Source organism: Phyllobates terribilis, unplaced genomic scaffold (genome assembly GCF_046119375.1).
Source record: "Phyllobates terribilis strain yellow unplaced genomic scaffold, ASM4611937v1 Scaffold_8__6_contigs__length_399053987, whole genome shotgun sequence".
NCBI lineage: Eukaryota > Metazoa > Chordata > Amphibia > Anura > Dendrobatidae > Phyllobates > Phyllobates terribilis.
In genome coordinates, this window is record NW_027362768.1 from 221,843,859 (window position 1) to 221,871,484 (window position 27,626).

The window sequence follows — 27,626 nt, forward strand, 5'->3', positions numbered from 1 at the left end:
TTCAGGCAGCAGGGGTTCCCTGCCTCGGCTGGTGCGGTGTCCTGCAGCGCCACCGCTGGGGTCAGTGGGCCTCTAGGGTGGCAGGGAGACGCGGCACAGCAAGAGGATCGCTGCGGTCTCCAGTGGCGTCAAGGCCCAGGTGGTGAGTATGGCGGGGCTTCCGGGGCTCGGGTTAGTGAGTAGGCCTGAAGCCCCGGGGCCCGGGTCGGAGGCTTGCCTGGGCTTCGTGAAGCGCGCGCGCGCCGGACGACTACCGAGAGGAGTCAGAGCGTCTGCTCGCGTGCACGCCGGCGCTCCCCCCTGACGGTGACATGGGGCTTGCGCGCCGAAAGTGACGCGGGGCGCGCGCGCCTGGAAGTGACGTGCGCGCGCGTGCCGGAGATGACACGGTCGCGGGTCCCTCTGGGAGTGGCGCGTTTAAACGCGCGTGGGAAACTGACCGCTCGGGGGGGGCTCTCTCCCCTCCCTAATAGTACACAGCAGTGGCCTAGCGGTGGGGGGGGGGGACTCGCCGGAAAGCGCAGGTGCCAGGCCAGAGGGGGGGCGGACCCCTATAGAGTTTAAATGGCCAGGGAAGCACAGGTGAGTGCTTCCTGGCATTCTCTGGCACCCTACAGCTATGAGCGAGCAGGAGGCCCAGGAGGTGCAATCCCTGCACCCCCACTCACCATCGCCTCAGAGGAAGCATATTAAAGGATCCTCCAGCGGCCTTTCACGGCAAGTTGACGGAGGAAGCGGGCGTTGTGGGAGATCTTCACAACGTGGCAAGGACTCCAGCGCGGCGTCAGCCTCGAGGAAGGACCCAGCTATTGGATCAGGTTCCTCTTCAAATCCGGTATTCCCTCTTACTATGGGTCGGTAAGTGATCTTCGTGAAAGCTCACTTGTAACTTGAGACCCCCTCTCTTTTCTTCTCAGGGAAGGAAGAGTACGGGCAAATCCAAGCACAGGGCCTGCGCGCTTTGCTCGCCGGATCTGCCCACTGCATGGCAAAAGAAACTGTGCAATTCATGCATCGAGCAAACTATCTGTGAGGAGACCCCTAAGTTTGCCACCGAACTCAGATCCCTGATTAAATCTCAGGTGGAAGACACCTTTAAGTCCCTGCAGAAGGGGGGGGGGGGACAAGGGAAAACTAGACACCTATCCCCGGTGGAGGGTTGGAGCAGGCCGGAGTCAAGTGGTTCAGACGAGGGGGGAGTAATCTCTGATTCATCCGATTCATCGTCTTCAGGGGACGGGGGTCGTAGTTATTTCCCTATAGATGGAACCGATACCTTGATTAAGGCAGTTAGGTCTACTATGGGGTTCGTGGATCCTCACCCTAAAAAATCTATCCAGGACATAATGTTTAGTGGCCTAGGACAGAAGAAAAAGAGGTCCTTCCCTCTTAACGATCAAGTACATTCTCTAATTAAGAGGGAATGTAGAAAATCAGAGAGGAAAGGGTTATTGGCACCCAAAAGGAAATACCCCTTTGAGGACCTTGTGTGCTCCTTCTGGGGGAAGGCGCCTAAAATTGATGTCGCGATATCCAAAGCCTCTAGAAAGTTTTCCCTGCCATTTGAGGACATCGGGGTACTGAAAGACCCTATGGATAAGAAAGCTGACTCCTTTTTGAAAGGAGCTTGGGAGGCAGCAGGGGGGGGGGTTAAAACCCACGGTAGCAGACACATGCACGGCCAGATCTTTGATGGTCTGGCTAGACCAACTAGAAGCACAGTCGAAGGATAAAGCCTCAAGGGATGATATAATAGACTCCTTCCCAGTGATGAAGGGTGCAGCAGCTTTTCTGGCTGACGCCTCAGCCGACTCTGTCTGGCTGGCAGCTAGGGCTGGGAGTTTTTCAGATGCAGCTAGGCGGGCCCTCTGGCTCGAATGCTGGCCAGGCGACCTCCAAACGAAGTCTAGGCTGTGCTCCATCCCGTGTGAGGGGGAATTCTTATTCGGGTCCACTCTGGATGATATCCTGGACAAGGCCGGGGATAACAAAAAACGCTTCCCGGTCCTCTCCGGTACTTCTTTTAGGAGATCTTTTCGGAGTAGGAAAGTCATGCGAAGGAGACCCCCCAAAGACCAGGACAGGTGGGAGGACAAGAGGCAAAGAAAGGCCAAGGGGTTTGTTTAACAGGCCCCATTGTGACAATAGGAAACCCGCCCAATGAAAGGCAGCCCCAGGTGGGGAGGAGGCTTCTCCATTTCCTCCCGGCCTGGGAAAAATATCAAACTTGCGCTGGATTTTAGACCTGATAAAATCGGGGCAAAGATCCCAATTTCTCTCCACTCCCCGTCCAAATTTCATAGTAACCCCCGTGAGGTCTTCAGAGGTAGAGCAGTTGGCTCTAGAACAAGAGGTTCTAGGCCTAGTGGACAAGGCAGTCCTTTGGAAAGTCCCAGCTCAGGAGGTAGGCGATGGGTTCTACTCCCCTCTATTCCTCAGGAAGAAACCGGATGGAACGTTCAGGACTATTGTAAATCTAAAGAAAATGAACAGAGTTCTGAAAGTTCATTCATTCAAGATGGAATCAATAAAAACATCTGTGAAATTGTTGTTCCCAGGCTGTTTTATGTCTGTCCTGGATCTGAAGGACCCATATTATCATGTCCCCATACACAGAGACTACCAAAAATTCCTGAGGGTAGCGATACCGATAAGGGGTACAATAAGGCACTACCAATATACGGCTCTCCCCTTCGGGTTAGCAATAGCCCCAAGAGTATTCACAAAGGTGGTGGCAGAGGTTATGGCCCATCTGAGGGAGAGGAACATCCTAATAGTCCCGTACCTGGACGATCTACTTATTATAGGCAACTCGTTCAGCCATTGCAAGGACCATCTAGCAAAAGTCATGGGTTCCTTGACGAGTTTAGGCTGGCTGCTGAATCTGAAAAAATCCAGGCTGGAACCAGATCAAGTACAAGAGTACTTGGGTATCCTGTTAGATTCAATGAGTCAGGAATGCCGTCTCCCGGCAGAAAAAATCCAAAGCCTGATGGCCCGAGTGTCCTACGTGAAGAACCATCCCAATATGACACTGAGGGGAGCAATGTCCCTCCTAGGCTCCATGACTGCCTGCATCCCGGGGGTCCGCTGGGCTCAGTTACACACCAGGGGCTTACAATGGGAGATCTTGGGGGCGGAAAGGTCACTAAGAGGGCACTTAGAAGGTCGGCTGACCTTATCATCAAAAATTTTGCTTTCCCTGACATGTTGGACAGAGGGGGACAATCTAGGCAGAGACGTCCCATGGACAATACCAGTATCTCAGATACTAATGACGGATGCAAGCCCCAGGGGGTGGGGGGCTCATCTAAACGACCAAGTGGCTCAGGGGGTTTGGTCGAAATATTTGGAAGGGGTATCCTCCAACAGGAAGGAACTCCTGGCGGTGAAGTATGGCCTCTTAGAATTTCTAGACACGCTAAGAGGGCACCACGTGAGAGTGTTTTCCGACAACAGGGTAGTGGTGGCATACCTAAATCACAAGGGGGGTACCCGGTCCCATTCTCTTCTAAGAGTGTCAAGTTCCATCCTCCAGGTAGCAGAGAACAATCTAGAATCCCTATCGGCACTCCATATAAAAGGGACAGAGAATGTCACGGCGGACTTCCTGAGCAGGACTCAGCTGAGACAGGGCGAGTGGGAGCTAAACCAGCTAGTGTTCGACAAAATCACGAGGGTTTGGGGGCACCCCTCCATAGACCTATTCGCCAACTGGCAAAACAAGAAAGTGGACACGTTCTGCTCAATCGACCCCAGGGGGAACCCAGCGGCGCTAGATGCCTTCTCGATCCCGTGGAACCACCAGCTAGCGTATGCCTTTCCTCCGATTGCTCTCATTCCGGCAGTTCTGAGGAAGATCAGGGAAGACGAGGCAAACATGATCCTGATCGTCCCCTTCTGGCCAAGGAGGCCTTAGTTTTCCTGGCTAAGGATAATGTCCACCTCCGACCCCTGGGTCCTTCCGGAGTTCCGGATCTGCTGTCCCAGGGACCAGTCCTACACCCACAGGTAGCAAACCTGCACCTGACAGCTTGGAGTTTGAGAGGGCGCTCTTGAGGGATAGAGCGTTCTCCCCCAATTTAATCTCCACCTTACTGCCGAGTAGAAAACCTGTAACTACCAAACTTTACGGTAAAACCTGGAGAAGATTTCTTTCTTTCACGGGGTCGGAAGTAGTGGAGGAGGCCCCCATTTCTGCTATCTTGGAGTTTCTTCAAAGAGGGTTGTAGCAGGGGTTGGCCACAAGCACTCTGAAGGTTCAGGTGGCGGCGCTGGGGGCTCTTTATAACGGTGACCTGGCGGGGGATAGATGGGTCTCCAGGTTCATCAGGGCATCCCATAGGTCCATGCCCATCCCCTCCCGGAATGCTCCCCCTTGGGACTTAAATCTCGTGCTTTCGGCTCTAACCAGGTGTCCCTTTGAACCTCTAGCGGACGCGTCTCTTAAAATCCTGTCCCTTAAGACGTGCCTTCTAGTAGCTCTCACATCGGCACGTCGGATTAGTGATATACAAGCCTTATCAGCAGGGCCCCCCTTCACGCAAATCCTAGAAGATAGGGTGACACTTAGGACTGACCCAGCGTACCTTCCTAAGGTGGGTTCCCTCTTCCACAGGTCGCAAGAGATCACCCTCCCTTCCTTTTGTTCAGGCCCAAAAAACAAGGGGGAAGAGGTCCTTCACACCTTAGACGTCAGGAGGTGCATTATACAATACTTAGAGGCCACACGAGAGTGTAGGAAGGATAGGTCTCTCTTTGTGTGCTTCCAGGGATCTCGGAAGGGACGGAAGGCTTCCAAGAGCACCCTGGCAAGGTGGATAAGGGACGCAATCTCCCTGGCTTACTCCTCAAGTGGGGAAACCGCGCCTGTGGGCCTAAAGGCTCACTCAACTAGGGCAGTGGCAGCCTCCTGGGCGGAGAAGGCTGGGGGCTTCTATCGAACAGATATGTAGAGCGGCGACCTGGTCTTCTCCTTCCACATTCTTTAAACACTACCGGCTAGATCTAACCTCGTCTTCAGACCTTACCTTTGGCAGAAGGGTTCTGGAAGCGGTGGTCCCTCCCTAATCTTCACTTCTCTGCAATCTCTCCGTGGTGCCGTCATGGGGAAAGAGAAAGACGTAGTTACTTACCGGTAACGGGATTTCTCGGAACCCATGACGGCACCCGTACATTCCCTCCCTTCACACATGGGTGCGCACAATTGTTTGTCGCCTTTGTTTAGTCACAGGGTGTGTCTGGCAAGCTCCTTTTTTTTAACAAAAATAAAAAAATAAAATAAAAAAAGCATATATATACATATATATATGCTTTATATATATAAATGTAAAAATTTGTGTTACTAACCTGGCGGTCCTCTCGGTGCTCTGTAAACCAACTGATGAGGGAGAGAGGTTCCGCCCTTTTTATCTGTAGGTTTCCTGTCCTTGAAGGGCGGATCCCCTCTCTCTCCGTGGTGCCGTCATGGGTTCCGAGAAATCCCGTTACCGGTAAGTAACTACGTCTTTTTTTCTTGATTTCTTTTAGTGTTTCTTAAAGCCATAAAGTTGCCATTTGAAATGACTTTAGTTTTGTGCCATGTCTGTGATCTGATTTTTTTTCAGCAACATTAAACAACTGAATGAACATCCTCCGAGCCCGGTGATTCCATAATTTTTACCAGGGGTTGTAGATGCTGTAGTCACTATTGACAGAAACATCTAAGGGGTTAAACAGCAATGGTCAGCGCCAACACCGATGGTGGGGGTTGCAGCAGCATGTCAGCTATAGTGTACAGCCGACAGCTGTGTCATATTCACCTGTCAGGCGATGCTATTTTCTTATATCTCAGGTCAGTAAAAGGGGGTATTTGTGGTGACAAAGGAGTTAAATAAATACACGCCAATAACTGCCTGAAAACAATGTGAACAGCTCCTTCCAGAAATCTTTCTGATTGCCAATAGGAGCCAGAAACAATTTTTTTTTTCACGCTATGGTGTAAAAGGTTAAATATGATGGGCTTAAATCTTTTTTTAACCCTTCATCTATGAACACTTTCCAAGTGATTATAAAATTCCACACAACTGTAACAAAAGCCTTGTAGACACAAGCGGCTATGAATTCCATGCAAATGGGAAAACCTAATTGTACATTGCAGCATGCTAGATTTCCATTATTATTTTTAAGAATTCTGTTATGTCTAGGTTTCATGTAGCCATGTCAACATAACTTATACAATATGGGCAATTATATTAATAATCATTACTAGTATACACAGATTATACAGTGGATATTTTGCCTCCATATCATACCTTAAGATGTTCAGTTAGAGATCCCAGCCTTATTGTCTTGTGATCCAATTCACAAAATAAAAAAAATGTTCTAGACTTGATCCAAGCATACGTGTTTTTTTAAACATGGCTGATTTCATCCGAGCATGCTCACCGAAAAGGTTAATGAGGCATTCACTAGTGTGAATCTGGTGGCCCTTATTTAAGGGTGAAGCCAGAACATGTTGTACATGCATTTCTCCTCGAAAGCCTGATAAATATGCTCAGACATTGTTGGAAAAACAGTTTATTTTGATTAAAAAGTTGATTTGGAGAGGGTAAAACGTATAAAGAAGTGCAGACAATGATAGGCTGTTCAGATAAAATGATTTCCAATGCTTTAAAATGGAAGGTAAAACCAGAGAGACGTGGAAGAAAAGGGAAGACTACCATTCAAATGGATTGAAGGATGACCAGAATGGCAAAGGCTCAGCCAATGATCAGCTCCAGGAGGATCAAAGTCTCAAGTTACCTGTGAGTACTGTGACAATTTGATGCCTGTGTGAAGCTAATGTTTTAGCAAGAAGTCCCCGCAAAGTCCCATTGTTAAAAAAAGACATGTACTGAAGCGGATACAATTTGCCAAAGAGCACATCAACTAGCCTAAAGAGAAATGGAGAAACATTTTGTGGACTGATGAAAGTAAAATTGTTCTTTTTGGGTCCAAGGGCTGCAGACAGTTCATCAGACGACCCCCAAACTCTGCATTCAAGCCACAGTACACTCTGAAGACAGTGAAGCATGGTGGTGCAAGCCTCATGATATGGGCATCTTTCTCTTACTATGGTGCCGGATCTATTTACCGCATACCAGGGATTATGGACCAGTTTGCATATATTAAAATACTTGAAGAGTTTATGTTGCCTTTCGCTAAAGAGGTTATGCCCTTGAAATGGGTGTTTCAACAAGAAACACCAGCAGTAAACAAGCAAAATCTTGGTTACAGTCCAACAAAAGTGAGGTTATGGAGTGGCCAGCCCAATCCCCGGACCTTTAATCCGATAGAACACTTTTGGGGTGACACCAAAAATGCAGTTTCTGAGGCAAAGCCAACAAATGCCGAAAAATTGTGGGATGTAGCCAAAGAATCTGTGGCTGGAATAACAGTTGACAGGTGCCAGAAGTTGGTTAACTCTATGCTACATAGATGTGAAGCAGTTCTAAAAAACTGTGTATACAACTAAATATTAGGTTAGTGATTCACAGGAATGCTAAATCCTCAAAAGAAAGACTACATATTGTGAGTTTGTAAAGACAAATGCAGACACTGATATATTTTAGAACAACCGAATGTTCATTTTTTGTAATTTTCTGTAAAGTAGTTAAAAATTATATACATTTATTTTCATGTTTTGAATTAGAAAGCAGTGTGCAATGTTCCCAATACATGGAAATAAAAACTAGTATAAAGATGTTTTTGAAAACACTGCTATTATTTTGAACACTACTGTATGATTTCTATTCAATTTCATTAAAAATATGATGTGAAAAATGAAGGCTAATGCCAAAATGCACGTCAGAACTTGCACCATTCTGGCAGTATAGTACAAGTATATAATGGGTACAAGGGTTTTATCTTACTTTATGATGTCTTTTACTGTGATATACATCATATTCGTACCTACACCATTTAATCATGACCTTGATATGGGGTTTATATACATTCTCGTATAATATATCATTGCATTGTTGTGTATGGTGTTATTGGTTGATGAGTGCTTTCTATTTGTAAGAGTATGCATTCAATACATAAAAAAATAACTACACAGATAATATGCACAGAAACTTTACCTACTTTACGTCTGCCGTGCTATAATCCAACTCCATTTTGTGGACCCATGTATTTTAACTTCCCCTTATTTTTTATGACGTTAATTAAAGATCATATACATTTTTTTAATTATTGTGGGTTTAGGACCATGTTCCCCCTCCTTTTTTTTTTAAATCCCCAGCATTCTCTGTGCAGAATCGCCACATATTTCATCCTTTGCAATGGCAAGGGTGAAATCTCACCAAATCTGTAGCACAATCCACAGCAAAATGTGCATGTAACACAAGCTGGTTCTACTGCAGATATGCCGTGGAAACAGCCGCACCAAAAACGCTACATGTGAACACAGCCTTCAAGGAAGTGGGTTAAATTTGGAGCCAATATAGGACAAGATATCTGTTTTTTTCCAGATCCCAACATATCCTAAGTTGAAGAGAAGAATGAAAGTTTTTACTTGTGTGATTTCTGTAGGGGAGGGATATTGTCTAGTAGTGGGGCTGTAAGTCCCAGTGGGAAAAAAGATCTCTGTTTAATTTAGTTTGTGGTCTGTGGTGATAACATACATGTTCTGTTATTTATCCAACTCTCCCGCCTTCCCCCAACATGGAATATGCAGAATTAAATCCAGAAAACCGCAGTGTAATTAATGCAGTTTTGATGCTACATAGTTACATAGTTTATAAGGCCGAAAAAAGACAAGAGTCCATCCAGTTCAGCCTATTTCTTGTGCACTGCAGCTATTCCGCAGCGTTGATCCAGGGGAAGGCAAGAAAAAAAACCATGCGGTATAGGCCAATTTACATCATTGAGGAAAAATTCACTTCCCGACTCCAATCTGGCAGTCAGATTAAATCCCTGGATTAATTAACTATCACTAAGCATAAGATGTAATTTTATTGTTCTCAAGAAAGGCGTCCAGGCCTCTCTTGAACTCATTAAGTGAGTTGGACATCACCACTTCCTCTCCCAGAGAGTTTCAGAGTCTCACGGCTCTGACCGTAAAGAATCCCCTTCTATGCTAGTGCAGGAACCTCCTTTCCTCCAGACGCATAGTGTGCCCCCTCGTCTTTGTCACCATCCTTGGTATAAACAGGTCATGGGAGAGATCTCTGTACTGCCCCCTGATGTATTTATACATGTTTATGAGGTCTCCCCTAAGCCTTCTCTTTTCCAACGTAAATAGGCCTAATTTTGACAACCTCTCTGGGTATTCTAGTCCCTCCATTCCCTTTATTACCTTAGTCGCCCTCCTTTGTACCCTCTCTAGCTCCAATATGTCTTTCCTGAGCACCGGAGCCCAGAACTGTGCACAATATTCTAAGTGCGGCCTTACCAGCGCTTTATACAGAGGAAGAACAATGTTCTCATCATATGCCCCTATTCCTCTTCTGATGCATGCCATGACTCTATTTGCCTTCGCAGCTGCTGCCTGACACTGGGCACTCCAATTTAATTTGCTGTTAACCAAGACGCCCAGGTCCTTCTCCATGTCAGATTTCCCCAACGGTTTCCCATTTAATATGTATGGGTGACTGCTGTTTTTCTTTCCCATGTGCATGACCTTACGTTTATCGGCATTGAACCCCATTTGCCATTTTTTTGCCCAACTCCCCAATTTATCTAAATCCTCCTGTAGCTGTGCCCTATCCTCATCTGTATTAACTACTTTACAAAGTTTAGTATCATCTGCAAATATTGCTATTTTACTATGCAACCCTTCCACTAGATCATTAATAAATATATTAAATAATATAGGGCCCAAGACAGACCCTTGAGGCACCCCGCTAGTAACCCTGACACACCCTGAGCTTACTCCATTGATAACCACCCTCTGCTTTCTATCACTCAGCCAGCTATTTACCCACTTGCACACATTATCCCCCAGACCAAGCATTCTCATTTTATATACCAACCTTTTGTGTGGCACGGTATCAAACGCTTTGGAGAAGTCAAGGTATACAACATCCACTGACTCTCCCCGGTCCAGCTGTGAGCTCACCTCCTCGTAGAAGGCCATCAGGTTTGTTTGACAGGAGCGATCCCTCATGAATCCATGTTGATATGGAGTTAGACAGTTATTATCATTAAGATATTCTACAATAGCATCTCTGAGAAATCCTTCAAACAATTTACCCACAACAGACGTTAAGCTGACTGGTCTATAGTTCCCAGGGTCACTTTTTTTTGAATATTGGTACCACATTTGCTTGGCGCCAGTCTAGTGCTGATTTTAATGTTTTTTGTTATCAAACCTTTTTTTATCTCAATAGGAAAAAAACTGCAGTGAAAACACACAGCATTGGCATGCCATGTTTTTGTAAGAAAAAAACACATCAGGGGGGTAACCATGTACCATGTGAATGAGATTTTTAAAATATTTTTCCCTCATGAAGAATGCATAAAAAACTATGTGTTTGGACAAGCGGTAAAGGAGTGAAACCATAAATGCAAGACTGCTTGTCTTGTGAATGCACATTTTAGAGAGAACTTGACATCTGATACATGCTGCCCGATCCAGGGGCAGCATATGTCAAGCACTGGCTGTATGATCTTAGCCAGGGATGTTTGACTATGAAAAGCGGCGGTGTTTAAGAGAAAAACATACTTTCATAGCCGCTGGGGACCCAGCCTCGTTGTGGAATGCGGGTTTCCGGCAGCTTCTCCCCACCCGCTGCCCTAGAGTAACAGGTCTCTGCTTACGTGCCGTATAGGTAGAGACCTGTCAATCCAGGACAGCAGGCAGGAAGAAGCCGCTGGAGACCGCTCTATCCCCGGCGGCTATTAAAACTATGTATCTCTGTGACTCATTGTACCGTTTGAGACAAACATACCTGGCTGAGATCATACAGCCAGTGCCTGATACATGCTGCCTACGGATTGGGCAGCATGTATCAGCTGTGAGGTTCTTTTTAAGCTTTTTCTTTACTCCAGGTACTTCTAATTCTCTGCTTGGGCCACACATTTAACAGTAAAGAAAAGGCTACATGTTTTTGCAAAAATATTGTTCATTCATTCAAAATTGTTTGAGATCACCAGTGAACATTAAATTATCAGAGGTGTAAAAATTGTCCCCCACTGCTACATGATTACCGTACACTAAAGTTAACCTTTTTTTTTTTTTTTTTGTTTTTTTTCTTCCTTCAAATGAAGGCAATAAAAAAATGGTAAAAAATAGTCAGCTAGTGGTTGTAGTTTGTGGTCCTGGCACAAGCAGCCAGTAGGCATCCACTTCCCAGCTCTTTATCTGCCATTTTGTAAAGCAAAGTAATGCGATTCTTGAAAACCCTTCTTACTTCACAGGACATTTTGATAAAGGTATTTCAGCATTGCCGTTCACTCCCTTGGGCCTCATTCAGGCATCAGTGTTGCACGTATGTGTTTGTATATGTGTTTTTTTCACTGATGGATGTCCACATTAGTCTATGATGTTGTTCACATGTCATTGTTTTTCCACTGACATGTGTCTGTTGAGAACATACGGAGGACTAGTCTTTTTTTTTTTTCCAGAAGCATGAAAAGTGGCAATACAAATCAGTGTCTGAAAAACACGCACGATGCACAGATGGTATCAGTGTGCTGTCTGTGTTTAATGTTGCAAAGGATAGGTGAAGCTCTGTAATTTAGTAAACCATACGTGAAAATCACTGGCGACACATGGATCCAAAACACTGATGACACGTGGATCAAACACTTTTGACATGAGGTCTTCGTGTTGTTTCCAGGGCTTCTTTTCTGCATTCTGCATAATCTTTAACAAATTGCTATAACAGACCAGACCAGCCCCCATTCGTAGTGCCGCCTTCTGCTTCTGTAATAGTCTGTTACCCTTTAAAGGGGTATTCTCAAGTTTTATAGTTATCTCCTATATAGGGGATAACTTCCTGATCGTTGGGGGTCCAACCGCTTGGAGCCCCCAAAAAATCCCAAGAACTGGGGCTCTGTATGAATGACGTGGTGGTCGATAATGTCCATTACCGCTCCATCATTCTTAATTATACCGCTGGAGATTGCAGAGTGCTGTGCTCGTCTGGTCTTTGGCACTCCCATAAGAATGAATGAATGAAGTGGCAGTGCACATGGTCTACCTCCACTCCATTTACATGAGGATCTCAGGAATGGTATGGGTCCTAGTGGTCGGACCTCCAGCAATGGGGGATAACTTTCAAACTTGAATACCCCATAATGACCGCCGATACGCCTTTTTCACAGTGGCAGTTAAGGGTACTTATTCCTCAGTGCCGCTGTTTAACGGTTCTAAGGAATAACAGTGTAGCGTGCCCCAGCGCCTGAAAATCTCCAGGGTCTCCTCTACCCCTGGTAGCGGAGACCCTGGAGAACATGATCAGGGCCGGTTTTTACAGTCCCCTGTCATGTGATCGCTGTTATTCACTGAATAACAGCAATTACATAAAGTCAGATTTAAAATTAATTTCTCTCTCCTCCTGATATGATCTAACATATCAGAGAAAGGAGAAATGGGGTCCCTGAACCCACCACAGTACCTTAGGTACCAGACCCGTGATCTGCCGCCCCCTCCTTCTTGTGCAAAAAGAAAATGGCATGCACATGTGCGCCTGCCAAGATCTGCCTCCCTGCACCCTGCCACAGCAGAGATTTTTCTCATTGGCCAATGGCTTTTGATTACTGTGATAGACTCTATCACCGTGATCAAAAGCCCCAAATAATAGTTTCAGTAAATCTTCTAAACCTCATTGATCACCCCTCCCTTCTGTGTCATCCCCCTTGTCAAATTACAGTTTGTTTTGTTTTTTTAAGAGTTTTTATTTTTTTCAGTAAGGGTCACTAGAGTTAGTGTTACTAGGGAGGCTTGTTACGGTTAGGCTCACAGTTTTTTCAAAAGTAAAAGCAAAAAATATAAAAAAAAATACTAGTGTTAGATTAGGTTTAGCCTTTTTTTTTTTTTGTTAGGCAGGCATATAGAAAATACTTATTGCCCGGAGAACATTCAGTACGGAGCAGGCTTTCCCCCTGCTTTGCTTTGTCTGCTCCGAGCTTTGCCTTTTATCCAAACAGAACTTTTTGACTACATGTGGGGTATTGCTGCGCTCGTAAGAAAGTAGTTAACAAATTGTGGGGTCCACTTTTCAGTGCTACCTCTTGCAAAAGTGAGAAATTTGGGGCTAAAGCAAGATTTGTGAAAAAAATGAACTATTTCAATATGACAAATTAATGTCATCAAATTCTGTGTTGTACCTGTTGGTTGAAAATGCTTACTATACCCCTGGATAAAATTGAAGGGTCTAGGTTCCAAAATGGGGTCACTTGTGGGGGGTTTCCACTGTTTAGGCCCATCAGGGGCTCTCCAAACCCGACATGGCGTCCGCTCTCGATTCCAACCAATTTTGCGTTCAAAAAGTCAAACTGCGCTCCTTCCATTCCGAGCCCTGCCGTGCACCCAAACAGTGGTTTCCTGCCACATATGGGGTATCTGTGTGCTGAGGAGAAATTGCACAACAAATTTTATGGTCCATTTTCTCCTGTAACCCCTGTGAAAATAAAAAAAAATTTTGGGTCTGAAGTAAAATTCTTGTGAAAAAAAAGTTAAATGTTAATTTTTTCCTTCCACGTTGCTTCAGTTCCTGTGAAGCAGGTGAAGGGTTAATTAACTTCTTGAATGTGGTTTTGAGCACCTTAAGGGGTACAGTTTTTAGAATGGTGTCACTTTTAGGTATTTTCTGCCATATAGACCCCTCAAAGACATTTCAAATGTGATGTGGTCCCTAAAAAAAATGGTTTTGTAATTTTTGTTGGAAAAGTGAGAAATTGCTGGTCAATTTTTCACTCATAACTTAGTTACAAAAAAAAAAAGAAATATTTCAAAAATTGTGGTGAAATGTTAATGAACTATTTTGTGTGACATTACTCTCTGGTTTAAGGGCATGAAAATTCAAAGTTTGAATTGCAAAATTTTCGCCAAATTTCGGTTTTTTTTTCACAAACTCAAATCATATTGAAGAAATTTTACCACTATCATGAAGTACCCAGCGTTCCAGAGTTATCACCACATAAAGTGACACTGGTCAGAATTGTAAAATTTGACTTGGTCATTATGGACATAATTGACTTGGTCACTAAGGGGTTAAACTTCTGTTTATTGTACTTGCTTATTTGTATCACTTGTTTCTGTATTTAAAACCTGTATTTCTTGGGTTCAGTGATATAGAAGTCATTAGCTGCATGAAGTGTTTATTTTTTAGATCAGTGAAACATTCCATTCCAGAACATTACTACACATGAAATATTAGTTTAGAAGATTTATTAGAAGGAAAGAAATGTGTGATTTCTTAGGGAGAGCCCATCTGGGAAGTGCGCTCACAATAAAGGGCTAACATAACATTCTACTATAGTTGACACTTTCTGTTCTGTCTTTTGGCTCGAGATTTGTTAGATTCCAGACTATTTTGAAGTTCGTGCCAAAATAAATTGTCAGATTATTACAATTTCCAGATTACTCGATTTAAAGGAATTCTGTGAAATGATAGGGTTTATATTGACTAACAGGATATAGGTGTCTTTTCTGGTTATTTTCTCCGAATCCTTGAACAGACTATGTAGCATGCGAGAACTTACAGTCACCGTTTTGAATAACATGTGTCTGGAATGTTAGCATCTTGTTTCAGACCAAGACTGTCTAAGATCTGACTTCCAATTAGTACCGTTTGTTACCCCTCGGGAGTAGAATTAGCTATACTTTTTCTGCTGGGCTGATTACTGCTCTTTCTTAAACAAGTCCTGAGAAATTGACCCTTGGAATGGTTTTGATTTGGTCTTACTGTGAACTATACGGACTATAGTTGAGTTTCAATTATCATTCCTAAAATGTGTGTCATAAGTGAAACTTTCCATTGCCACTTTACAGCCAATAAGTTAACGTTTGTATCTTAAAATATTTTAGAGATTCTGTAGTAAAACATAATTTGATTCTTTATATTCTTACAGTGAAGCATTGTTTTGAAGGAAAGTTAAGTGTACAGGGGAAAATTGTAATTCTAAAAGGCATGGCCTCCATTTCTACAGTCAAACTGAATTTTACCCACTTTCCATGACGATCTTGAGCCTATTTTACACTAGTCCAAAAATGGAACACATTATAGCCATGCAAAATAATGGCTTTTACTCATTGGCAATTTTATAAATGAATAACAATACTGCATTCTAGCTGTTATAGCACTAAAGAGAATAGGCCATTAATCTGTGGTAAATACAGTGTTGTTTAGCACTCGGATGAATGTGAATCCTATAAGCAGGGCTGCCACCAGTAATTTCAGGGCCCATACTGGCATAATTTTTGGGCCCCCTTGAGACTCCGCCTTCATCCCTTGAACTTTCCACAGTCACACTGCCCACTCTTGAAAAAACTCCACTTCTGCACCACGTCCTCACCAATCACATATTAACAGTTCCCATCGAATACCACATCACATATATAGCCAGCAGCTTTTGTTTTGGCCAAAAGATTTTGTAAGCCCCCACCATGACAAGGTAGACTCTTCAGGCCGGGCCCTCCTCTACTCTAACCTATTAAACATTTCTTAAAATATCCAGTACTCTTTTGAGGTATATTTTTATTTATTTTTCTTTAAGGGAATGTGTCACATATATTTTTTAAATTGACCAATAATACCACATACAAGGGACAAATACTGCCACACTATGACCAGACCACATATTGGCACCACATAGTGACCAAATACTACAATACTGATCATTAATAAAAAAAAAAAAAACACAATATAAATATTACCATAAGTGCCATTATACACTGGAGATCTGTACATAGTATACAGTGTATCGTGTCAGTGAATAGATAAAACACAGACTCACTGGTGACGTCACTTATTGAAGTCCTTCATCCAGCGCAGACCGCCATCACTTCTTCCCACCAGGACTCGTCTCTGCATAAAATAACACACCTATCTAGAGCACATTTCCCAACTTCTGCACTACGCAGCTGAATACAGACGTGCACCCACTATTATTTAATAAGCTATTATGCGACCCACCATTCCAACTATAAATTGTAATCCACCACTGTGCCACCACTGACTGTAAATACTAAAATACTAAATAGCCACTTTCCCCTCCTAATAAATATATAAATTAATTAGAACTTGTACTCTTTCCCCCAATTCATTACCAGTCACACTCCGTTATCCTCAATGCCCCCTCTCTCAATTCATTATATTTACGTGCAACCCACTCCACCCCAATTCATTGTCATGTCCTCTCTCTCCCACCCCCACTGCATCATTTACTCTCACCCATCTCCAATTGATCATTTGTTGGCCCCCACCTTCAATTCATTATCATTTGCTCTCCCCATCCCCACTCCCAATTAATTTGCTCTCCTCATCCCCATTCTTCATTTGCTCTCCTCCTACTCCTAATTCATCATGTGCTCTCCCCACTCCCAGCTCATCATGTGCTCTCCCCACTCCCAGCTCATCATGTGCTCTCCCCACTCTCAGCTCATCATGTGCTCTGCCCACTGCCCGGCCCATCATGTGCTCCCCTCCCACCCCCCAAGATCATTTAATTCTATTTAAAAAATTAAGTTTTCATTCTTACCTCTCATACGATCCCTGCAGCTCCACTTCCGGACTGGCAGCATCCTGGTGCTTGATGCCAGCGCGTAAGCGTCGACTCCAGCGCTTCACAGAAGAGGTGGAGAGACTCCCTTGGAGCTGCATGGCCATTTGGCAGCGAGAGCTCCAAGGCAGAAGCTCCCTACACTGAGATATACGCCGCCGTTCCGGCACGCTAGCCCCAGATACCCCGGGGTCCAGAGAGCAAAAGCACAAGAGGGGGCCCCGGACTGCAATATAAGAGACTAGCATCCTCTGACGGGTCACAATCCAGCAGCTATCAGCTGAACGTACATTGTAAATGAACAACTTAACATACAGGACTAAATGAATTGAAATATATCCAGACAACTAGGAAAGTATACCAAAGTCAAAGCTTAGTTATATTATCAGGATGATCTAGCCAAGCTTTCCAATTTCCCATAACTGTAGGCATCTTATTATTTTTATATGCTATTTTTTCAAATATACATATTCTATTTATTGAATGAATTATTTCTTCCATTGTGGGCATCTCAGAGGATTTCCAATATCTAGTGATTGCAATTTTCACTGATAACAGAACATGAGCAATAAGTATTCTAGATTTAGAATCAATAGAATGAATTCCGAATAAGAGCAGCGCTAAAGATGGTGAAGGTTGTACTGTGCAGTGAATTAATGATGAGATCAGTTTGAAGACCGCCTTCCCGATGGGGGCTATTAGCGGGCACGTCCAAATGATATGGATGAGAGAACCTTTAGAGCAACAATTACACCAGCATAACTTCAAGGATGCAAGCAACAACGTATTTCATCTCAATGGTGTGCAATACCATCTCAACACAGTTTTCATATATGATTCGAAGTACGAAGCACATGTAAATGTGCGAGTGGCTAATGCTAGTGAGCTGGACCATTCATTATTTGGAAATGTTTTGTTTAAATCCTTTTCCCATGTTAAAAAGGGGGTTGACTTAATAAAGATGTTTTTTGTCTCCAATAAATTATATATAGGCTTCAGACCCCTTGAAGTAAATGTTGTTTTAGATAAGGCTGAACTTAGACCTGAATTTACCTTTGTCAGATGAAATGACAATTTCTGCAGTGCGTGGCTTATGCGTAGATATTTATAGAACTCACTATTAGGGATCTTGAAACAAGAGTCTAAGGACTCAAAAGTATGGAGAGCATAACAGTCAAATAAGTCTTTAACCAGTACTATGCCCCTTTTTTTCCATTCTTGGATGTTTAGGTCTGCTATTAGGATTTCTAGAGTTTCCAATGGGGCTATAAACAAAATTGGAGTGGAAGCGTCCAAACTTTTTTTTATGAAAGAGTTTCCAACTATGTAAGCATGAGATCGTTAGAGGGAGTGTGTCTAGCTTTCTTGACTGCTCCACCAAGGATGCATAACACAGCTTGTAAATTGTTAGAAACTGCATTGTGTGATTCCATCTGAACCCAGTTGCTTTCCTTTCTGCCTCTCCACCACTCTTTGACTAGGTCGAGTTGGGAAGCCAAATAATAATTTAGGATGTTTGGAAGACCAAGTCCACCCAGCTTCTTAGGTCATTTTAACAGGTGATTGGACAAGCGAGGTCTTTTATTTTTCCACACAAAATCATTTAATATTTTATGTATCTGATGAAAAAATGCCTCTTTAAGAAGTATTGGGATAGTACGGAACAAATATCTTAGGTAGGGAAAACATTTGAAAGGCTGCAATGCGTCCCACCCATGAAATCTCATATATACCAATTTTATTCAAATCTGATTCTAAGGTGTATAATAAGGGGAGATAGTTTGAGTCATATAATGCTGAAGTTATAGGTGTTAGTGATATCCCCAAGTATGCAATGTGGTGTTTTCTCCAATCAAGGGAGATTTTCTCTCGGCGTTGGGCTCGGACTTAGTCTGAGATGGTTAAAGGGAGAATTTGGGACTTGTTTTCATTGATTTTATAAAATTACATGTTTCCGAAAAATTTAATAGTTTTTAGAGCTTCCTCAATAGATGTTTCTGGTTCAGCCAATGTCAGTAACACATCGTGTGCATACAGTTAAATACATTGCGAACACCCATGTACCTCTACACCTCTAATCTTAGCGTTTTGCCTGATATCTTTGGCCAGTAGCTCTATAAATAACAGAAATATCAAGGGTGACATAGGACACCCCTGCCTTGTGCCGTTTGTTATTAAGCATTCATCAGACATGGTTCCATTAACAAACAACTTCGCGGAAGGTATTGAATAAAGGGCTCTAATGGCATGAATAATTGGACCTTCAAACCCAAATTTATTCAACACCGAGAAGACGTACAGTACATCACTCTCCTTCTTGGTCAAATAGCCCTTACACAGCCTGGAAGTGTGTTTGGGGTCATTGTCCTGTTGAAAAATAAATGATGGTCCAACTAAACGCAAACCGGGTGGAATAGCATGCCGCTGCAAGATGCTGTGGTAGCCATGCTGGTTCAGTATGCCTTCAATTTTGAATAAATCCCCAACAGTGCCACCCCTACACCATCACACCTCCTCCTCCATGCTTCACGGTGGGAACCAGGCATGTAGAGTCCATCCGTTCACCTTTTCTGCGTCGCACAAAGACACGGTGGTTGGAACCAAAGATCTCAAGTTTGGACTCATCAGACCAAAGCACAGATTTCCACTGGTCTAATGTTCATTCCCTGTGTTCTTTCGCCCAAACAAGTTTCTTCTGCTAGTTGCCTGTCCTTAGCAGTGGTTTCCTAGCAGCTATTTTACCATGAAGGCCTGCTGCACAAAGTCTCCTCTTAACAGTTGTTGAAGAGATGTGTCTGCTGCTAGAACTCTGTGTGGCATTGACCTGGTCTCTAATCTGAGCTGCTGTTAACCTGCGATTTCTGAGGCTGGTGACTCGGATAAACTTATCCTCAGAAGCAGAGGTGACTCTTGGTCTTCCTTTCCTGGGGCGGTCCTCATGTGAGCTAGTTTCTTTGTAGCGCTTGATGGTTTTTGCAACTGCACTTGGGGACACTTTCAAAGTTTTCCCAATTTTTCGGACTGACTGACCTTCATTTCTTAAAGTAATGATGGCCACTCCTTTTTCTTTACTTAGCTGATTTTTTTCTTGCCATAATACAAATTCTAACAGTCTATTCAGTAGGACTATCAGCTGTGTATCCACCAGACTTCTGCACAACACAACTGATGGTCCCAACCCCATTTATAAGGCAAGAAATCCCACTTATTAAACCTGACAGGACATACCTGTGAAGTGAAAACCATTTCCGGTGACTACCTCTTGAAGCTCATCAAGAGAATGCCAAGAGTGTGCAAAGCAGTCATCAAAGCAAAAGGTGGCTACTTTGAAGAACCTAGAATATAAGACATATGTTCAGTTGTTTCACACTTTTTTGTTAAGTATATAATTCCACATGTGTTAATTCATAGTTTTGATGCCTTCAGTGTGAATGTACAATTTTCATAGTCATGAAAATACAGAAAAATCTTTAAATGAGAAGGTGTGTCCAAACTTTTGGTCTGTACTGTACGACCAATTTACTCAGTCAAACGCCTTCTCAGCGTCCAGGAAGACCAACACTGCCGAAGCCTTACATTTATTCATTATATCAGTCAGGTCTATGGCTCTCCTTGTATTGTCTGCTGCTTGTCTCCCCTTTACAAAACCTGTTTGAGCTATTAAAATTATAGATGGAAGAATGGAGGCTAAGCGTAATGCTAAATATTTAGCGGAGATCTTAAGATCGCTTTTTAATAGTGATATTGGTCTGAACTTCTGTGGGGTGTCAGGGTTTTTTCCAGGCTTTGGTAATGTAATAATGGTGGCTGAGAGCATCTCCTTTGGGAATGAGCCCTGGGACATTGCATGTTGTAGTGTTTCTGTTAGAAAGGGGGTCAACTGGTCTGTGAAAACTTTGTAGTACATATTTTAGAAGCCTTCTGGACCTGGTGCTTTATGCGATGGTAAGGATTGGATGATTTTCTTAATCTCTATGCTATTGAGGGGAGCGTTCAGTGCATCTAGTTGATCTTGAGTCAGGGAAGGAAGCTTTAGTTTAGATAAAAAAGACTCTGTCTACTGGGTTTGGTGTTATATGATCGGGGTCTGATGATAGATTATAAAGCGAAGAATAGTAATCTTTAAATCTGTTTGCTATGTCTCTGGGACTATATATTTTCTGATGATTTGGGCCGTTTATAAGATAATTGATTTTAGCTTTAGATTGTGGGTGCTCTTTCTTTATCCCTATCGGCACCCTGAGATCTTGATCGTGTGGTCCTAATGTTGACATGGCAACTCATAGCCAAATGTCGACCTTAACGTCTTCCAACTATAGTGGCCTGTTCAGAAGTTAGAAACCTGTTAAGAGGTAAAAATATTTTTTTTTTCATTCCTGTCATGTCACTTTGTATTAATTCCTGAAAAGCAACTGAAACATAGTAACATAGTAATGTAGGTTGAATAAAGACCTAGGTCCATCAAGTTCAATTCTTCTCCCCCAATTATACTCCCTACACTAACACTACACTAACTTACTAACCAACTGGGACTAGGCCTCACAAATGTATTACCATTTTTATTATTTCTGCACTATTACAATTACAGATGAACCAGTTTATAATTTTTTTAGTTAATTTAATCTTTTGTAGTACTCTTGTGATTCTAATAATGGTGTTACTAAAATCCCTGTGCCTACATCTGTTGATCCAGAAGAAGGCAAAAACCCCAGAACACATTCAGCTAATTTACATCACAAGGAAAAATTCCTTCTTGACCCCGAGAAAAGGAGATCAGTCCTAGAACCCTGGATCAAACCTAATTATGATACTAGTTATGTAATTACTATTACCGTACTAAATGTACTACTATAGGTGTAACATTTTGTCTAATTTAACTTTTTGGACACCATCAAGCTACAGAACAATGAAATAGAGACATCCTTGTACCCGAAGCCAATCGACCGTCCAACATACAGTGGGTACAGAAAGTATTCAGACCCCTTTACATTTTTCACTCTGTTTCATTGCAGCCATTTGATAAATTCTAAAAAGTTCATTTTTTTCTCATTAAAGTACACTTTGCACCCCATCTTGACTGAAAAAAAAACAGATGTAGAAATTTTTGCAAATTTATTAAAAAATTAAAACTGAAATTTCACATGGTCATAAGTAATCAGATCCTTTGCTCAGACACTCATATTTAAGTCACATGCTGTCCATTTCCTTGTGATCCTCCTTGAGATGGTTCTACTCCTTCATTGGAGTCCAGCTGTGTTTAATTAAACTGATAGGACTTGATTTGGAAAGGAACACACCTGGCTATATAAGACCTCACAGATCACAGTGCTTGTCAGACCAAATGAGAATCATGAGCTCAAAGGAACTGCCCAAAGAGCTCAGTGACAGAATTTTGACAAGGCACAGTTCTGGCCAAGGTTACAAAAGAATTTCTGCATTAATCAAGGTTCCTAAAAGCACAGTGGCCTCCATAATCCTTAAATGGAAGAAGTTTGAGACCACCAGAAGTCTTCCTAGACCTGGCCATCCAGCCAAGCTGAGCAATCGTGGGAGAAGAGCCTTGGTGAGAGGTAAAGAAGAACCCCAAGATCACTGTGGCTGAGCTCCAGAGATGCAGTAGGGAGATGAGAGAAAGTTCCACAAAGTCAGCTATCACTGCAGCCCTCCACCAGTCGGGCCTTTATGGCAGAGTAACCTGACAGAAGCCTCTCCTCAGTGAAAGACATATGAAAGCCCGCATAGAGTTTGCTCAAAAACACATGAAGGACTCCCAGACTATGAGAAATAAGATTCTCTGATCTGATGAGACGAAGATAGAACTTTTTAGTGATTATTTTAAGCTTTATGTGTGGAGAAAACCAGGCACTGCTCATCATCTGCCCAATACAATCCCAACAGTGAAACATGGTGGTGGCATGCTATGAGGTTTTTTTCAGCTGCAGGGACAGAACAACTGGTTGCAATTGAAGGAAACATGAATGCGGCCAAGTACAGAGAGGGATATCCTGGATGAAAACCTCTTCCAGAGTGCTCTGGACCTCAGACTTTGCCGAAGGTTCACCTTCCAACAAGACAATGACCCTATGTACACAGCTAAAATAGCAAATGAGTGGATTCAGAACAACTCTGTGACAATTCTTGACTGGCCCAGCCAGAGTCCTGACGTAAACCCTATTGAGTATGTCTGGAGAGACCTGAAAATGGCTGTCCACCAATGTTCACCATTCAACCTAACGTAACTGGAGAGGATCTGCAAGGAAGAATGGCAGAGGATCCCCAAATCCAGGTGTGAAAAACTTGTTACAGCCATGAGTCTTCTTGGGAATGATGTATGAGCTCAAAAGGGTGCTTCGACTCAATACTGAGCAAAGGGTCTAAATACTTATGACCATGTGATATTTCAGTTTTTGTTTTTTAACAAATTTGCAAAAAAATCTACATTTCTGTTTTTTTTCAGTCAAGATGGGGTGCAGAGTATACATTAATGAGAAAAAAATGAACTTTTTAGAATTTGCCAAGTTTCTGCAATTAAACCAAGAGTGAAAAATTTAAAGGGGTCTGAATACTTTCCGTATCCACTGTCCATGAACATTAATTGCGGAGGCTGCTTGCAGTTTCTGGTTTCATGATGAGGACATATTAGTAGCTTTGTTTTTATAGACCGCCACCTATGGTTTCCTTGTTTTTTTAATTTTTTATAACATTCTAACTGCATTTAAGTTTTGCGAGATTCTCAAAGCTTCCACTTATCATTACATGCGTACACTAGGTGGTGGCTGAAAAATACAGTTGCAGTGTTTAATTTGGATATTAATGTAGAGTCCCTCAGCTGCTGTGGTGGAAATATATGCACTTTCCTAATCCAAGTTCATATCACATTTTTTCCTAGATTTTTCTTTTTATTCAAATCTGCAAGTAGTTTATTAACCCCTTCCTGTTTTCCGGCACACACATACTGCACATGTCAGCTGGGTGTCCATGGAACACGCTCAAGTGGTGAGCCTGCTTTAAACACAACCAGTGCTAAAAAAGAAAAAAAGTCATATTTAAAGTATATAGTAATTAATAGTAAAAACAAGCTTTTTTGTATGCTTTTTTTTATATATTTGCAGTGCTAACAATGATACTATTTGTTTTGCATAAAACAGAACATCCATAATATATTTTTAAGAATTTTTTTTGTTGCATTCTATTTGAACATTTTGTATAACAGATAGAGATTGGTGTATATTTCTACAGGCGCTATTGACATGAAATTCTCACCAAATGTTTCTCACAACCCATTCAATCCACACAGGCAAAGAAATCAAACCATAGATGTCCATAAATTAAGTTGTGTAATAATGAGAAATGAATCAGGGAAAAAGTATTGAACACGCTTACTGAAATGTAATTAATACTTAATTGTAAGTAAAGCCGTTGTTGGTGATGACAGCGTCAAGACTCCTCTTGTATCAAGAAACTAGTTGCATGCATTACTCATGTGTGATTTTGGCCCATTCTTCCACATAAACGCTCTTCAAATCCTGAAGATTCTATTGGCTCCTTCTATGAATTCTGAGCTTTAGTTCTTTCCATAAATTTTCTAATAAACTCAGTTCAGGTGGTTGGCCATTTTAGCAATTTTATTTTCTTTTTCTGAAACCAATTGAGAGTTTCCCTAGCTGTGTTGTTTGGTATTATTATATTGCTGAAAGGTCCACCCTTGATTCATCATGCCTGGTAAAAGGCAGGAGATTATTTTTCAAGAATCTCTTGGTACATTTATCCTTCCTTCATTTATATGAAGTTTGCCAGTGCCATGTGCTGAAAAACAGACCTACACCATGTTGTTCCCACATCCAAACTTCACTGTTGGTATGGGGTTTTTAGGGTGATATGCAGTGCCTTTTGGCCTTTAAACACGCAGTATTCTGGCATCCAAAGAGTTCAATTTTGGTCTCATATTCTCCAAATATTTCAAACTTTTCTAAATGTTCATGAGCAAAATCTAAACGTGCTTGAACATTCTTTTTGTTCAGCAATGGAGTATTTTATTTGATAATTTTTCCCTGTGTCATTTCTCATTATTACACATAATGTAATTAATGGACACCTATGGTTTGATTTGTGGATCGGATGGGTTGTTACTGACATCTGGTGAAAATTTCATGTCAGTAGCGCCTTTTAGAAACATATTTGCTAAGAAAACTGGTGACCTGTTCAATACTTATTTCTCCATATAGATACAGTTTTGTGTGTGTATTTTTTTTATTTGTGCTTCTCTATTGCAATGCATTATGCCTGCCAATGTATCCAGGATCACGTGTGTATGAAAAATCAACAGACTATTTTCACCGTCATTGCCATCCGTGTCTCCCATTGCGGCTTCAGATTTTATACAACAATAGTTTAAAATGTATGAGTGTCAAGTACAGTGTCCTAGATTGCTATTGGCAACATATTCGTAAAAATGGATTCTACACAGATTATCCTTATGGGATCCAGATGTATATACATTTTGTTTACGTCTTTACCTTTTAAATGTAATCTGAACATTCCCATTGAATTACATTGGTCAGTGTGTTGTGCTATTGTTACTCGAACAGCACATACCTATTTAATATACTCGTCTAAACGAGCCCCAAGACTAACAGGGCAGCCTCAGGCAAGGTTTGAAATGTAAGCACTGCGGGCAAGGCACAAAACATTTTCTTCTGTAAAAGTTAAATTTTACTACATACAGTACATAAAGATTAGTTTTTTTTTAATGTTTCCTGCATTTGAAATTGATTAGTTTTTTTTGTGTTCTTAAACCAGTAACCAACTATTTTTCGTCTTCCTGCAGAGAATGTGATTAACGAGCAGGAATATGAAGTGATGATGCAAATAGACTGTGAAGTCATGGACACAAGGATTTTGCATGTAAAGTCTGCAACCATCCCACCGTTTCTTAGAGAGCATCGTGACAACCAAACCAATTCTTTCTACAACTCTGCCTCTTCAAGCTCTGAGCCCAGCCGTGTTGTAAGCACAATCTCAAAGTCTGCAATTTAATGGGAAAACAAGGTCAAGTTTCTAGATGACGTTTCCAAGAATCCCTTTAGTTTAGAGAGGCTATAAGGCCAGTGGTGTGAATGTTTGCAGTACTTAATTTATATTTGTTGGCAAAAAAATATTTCACTGTCCTACATGTCACTTATGCCATCAGATGAAGGACTGATTCAGCTGCATTTCTACACAACCTCTTAGAAGGTTTAGAAGGCTTAGTTGCAGGCATGATGAAAATCTTAATACATTTTATTTTTGTATTTTTTTCATGTCCATTAAACAGTCATCCTAAAGCGATTAAATTTGTAAACTTTTTCTCATTGAAAACCTGAAACCTAACCTGTAATTCTATACAAATACAATTACAAATAATTGTAAGTGTATACAAATACAGTCCAAGACTTTACACCATCACAGCTTCATTAGACCTTATTACAAATATGATTTGTATAAGAGAATGACTTGCTGATGACGAGGGCTTATCACGAAGTATCATTGTATAAACTTGAAACTACACCTTGCTGCCTTCTGTAACTTATATTACTGAGTATATGGCTGGCATGCTATAATGCAGTGTGTATCCTGCTGATTATATCATTGCACTGTTAGTTTAGTTAATTAGAAGATAATAAGGGAATGGGTTTACTATAGTATAATGTTTATTAATTTGAAGACGGCCTGATGTACAAGGTGAAGGAACAATTCTATATTAATGATACATTGCCTTTTTTCTAAATTGTTTAGACAAATAATGTATTTATATTACTCTATTGTCTGTCCTAGATCATGCTGATTTTATATTTTATTTTTTGCGTATTGTGTACATCCATAGAAGGAATCAATCTTTTTTTCAATAAAGCTTTGAGAATCCTACTGAAAATAAAAGGTTTAGAAGGGAACTGGTCAGTTATTTTATGCTGCCATCTCTGTGGGAAGCAGGATGTAGCGAGACACTCATTGCAGATTGCATCATTGATGTGTGACTATGATGTAATTTTTTGTGAAATCTACATTTTTATTAGTTCAACATGTTCATAAGCTGTGGGATTGCCCATCCACAAATGCTGATTTTATAGTTTTTTGCCTGTGCTGTATAGAATCAGTTACTAATAACCAAGTTGATGACATAATTCATAAAGACGTTGGACTCCTGTCAACAGGCTTGCCTTGTGTGCAGCATATTAACTGTAAAACTTGCTTTACTGTCATTACGTCATGATGCCCTCATAGAAGGCAGCATAAATGTGCTGTAAAGGACCACACTGGCATTTTTCACTTTTGTTGTTTTTCCCTGTTGGCTATCATGAGTGTTTGTGTAGAGAGTTTTCAAATACTTGCTGGTTGTCAACTTCTGCTGTTTCCAACGCTGCTCCGGCATCATGTGATTGGATTTATGATGTGATGTCTCGCAAAGTGTCTTCTGAGTGCACTGAAAGTTTATAAGACTAAGAATGAGGCTCTCCTGCCCATACTGTAAGTATTTGAATAGACGCTGAATACAATAAAAAAATCCAGTGATCCTTTAACCCCTTAATAACATCTGACGTACTAATACGCGTCTGTGCCCTGGGACTTAAGAGCCAGACCCGTATTAGTACGTCATCGCGATCGCGCGCGCACACAGGCTGTGCGGGCGCGATCGCCGCCGGGTGTCAGCTGATTGTCACAGCTGACACCCGGTACTATGTGCAGGGAGCGGTCCTGCACCGCTCCCAGCACATTAACCCCTGCGATGCTGCGATCGAAGTCGATCGAAGTCGATCGCGGCATTGCGGGGGCAAGGGGAGGTGATCGCCGATACTCACCTCCTCTTCCGGCTTCCAGCGCAGTCTGCAAAGGCTTCCCGGGTGTTGCCATGACGACCCGATGTCGTCATGACAACATCCGGGTCACCAGACAGCAGG

General features: G+C 42.1%; 1 protein-coding gene across 3 annotated transcripts in view; it reads left to right on the forward strand.

The window, feature by feature from the left end:
- The window catches only part of ATF6 (activating transcription factor 6), a 168,012-nt gene extending 141,644 nt beyond the window's left edge, over window positions 1–26,368 (forward strand). For 2 of the 3 annotated variants that reach the window (XM_073644072.1, XM_073644074.1), the window contains one exon: window positions 25,520–26,368. In XM_073644072.1, the coding sequence (XP_073500173.1) occupies window positions 25,520–25,728 (209 nt within the window). In that variant the 3' untranslated portion in view covers window positions 25,729–26,368. Of the gene's footprint in view, window positions 1–6,663; window positions 6,786–25,519 lie in introns of all 3 variants that reach the window. The other variant, XM_073644073.1, reaches the window with a different exon arrangement.
- Window positions 26,369–27,626: the final 1,258 nt, after the last annotated feature.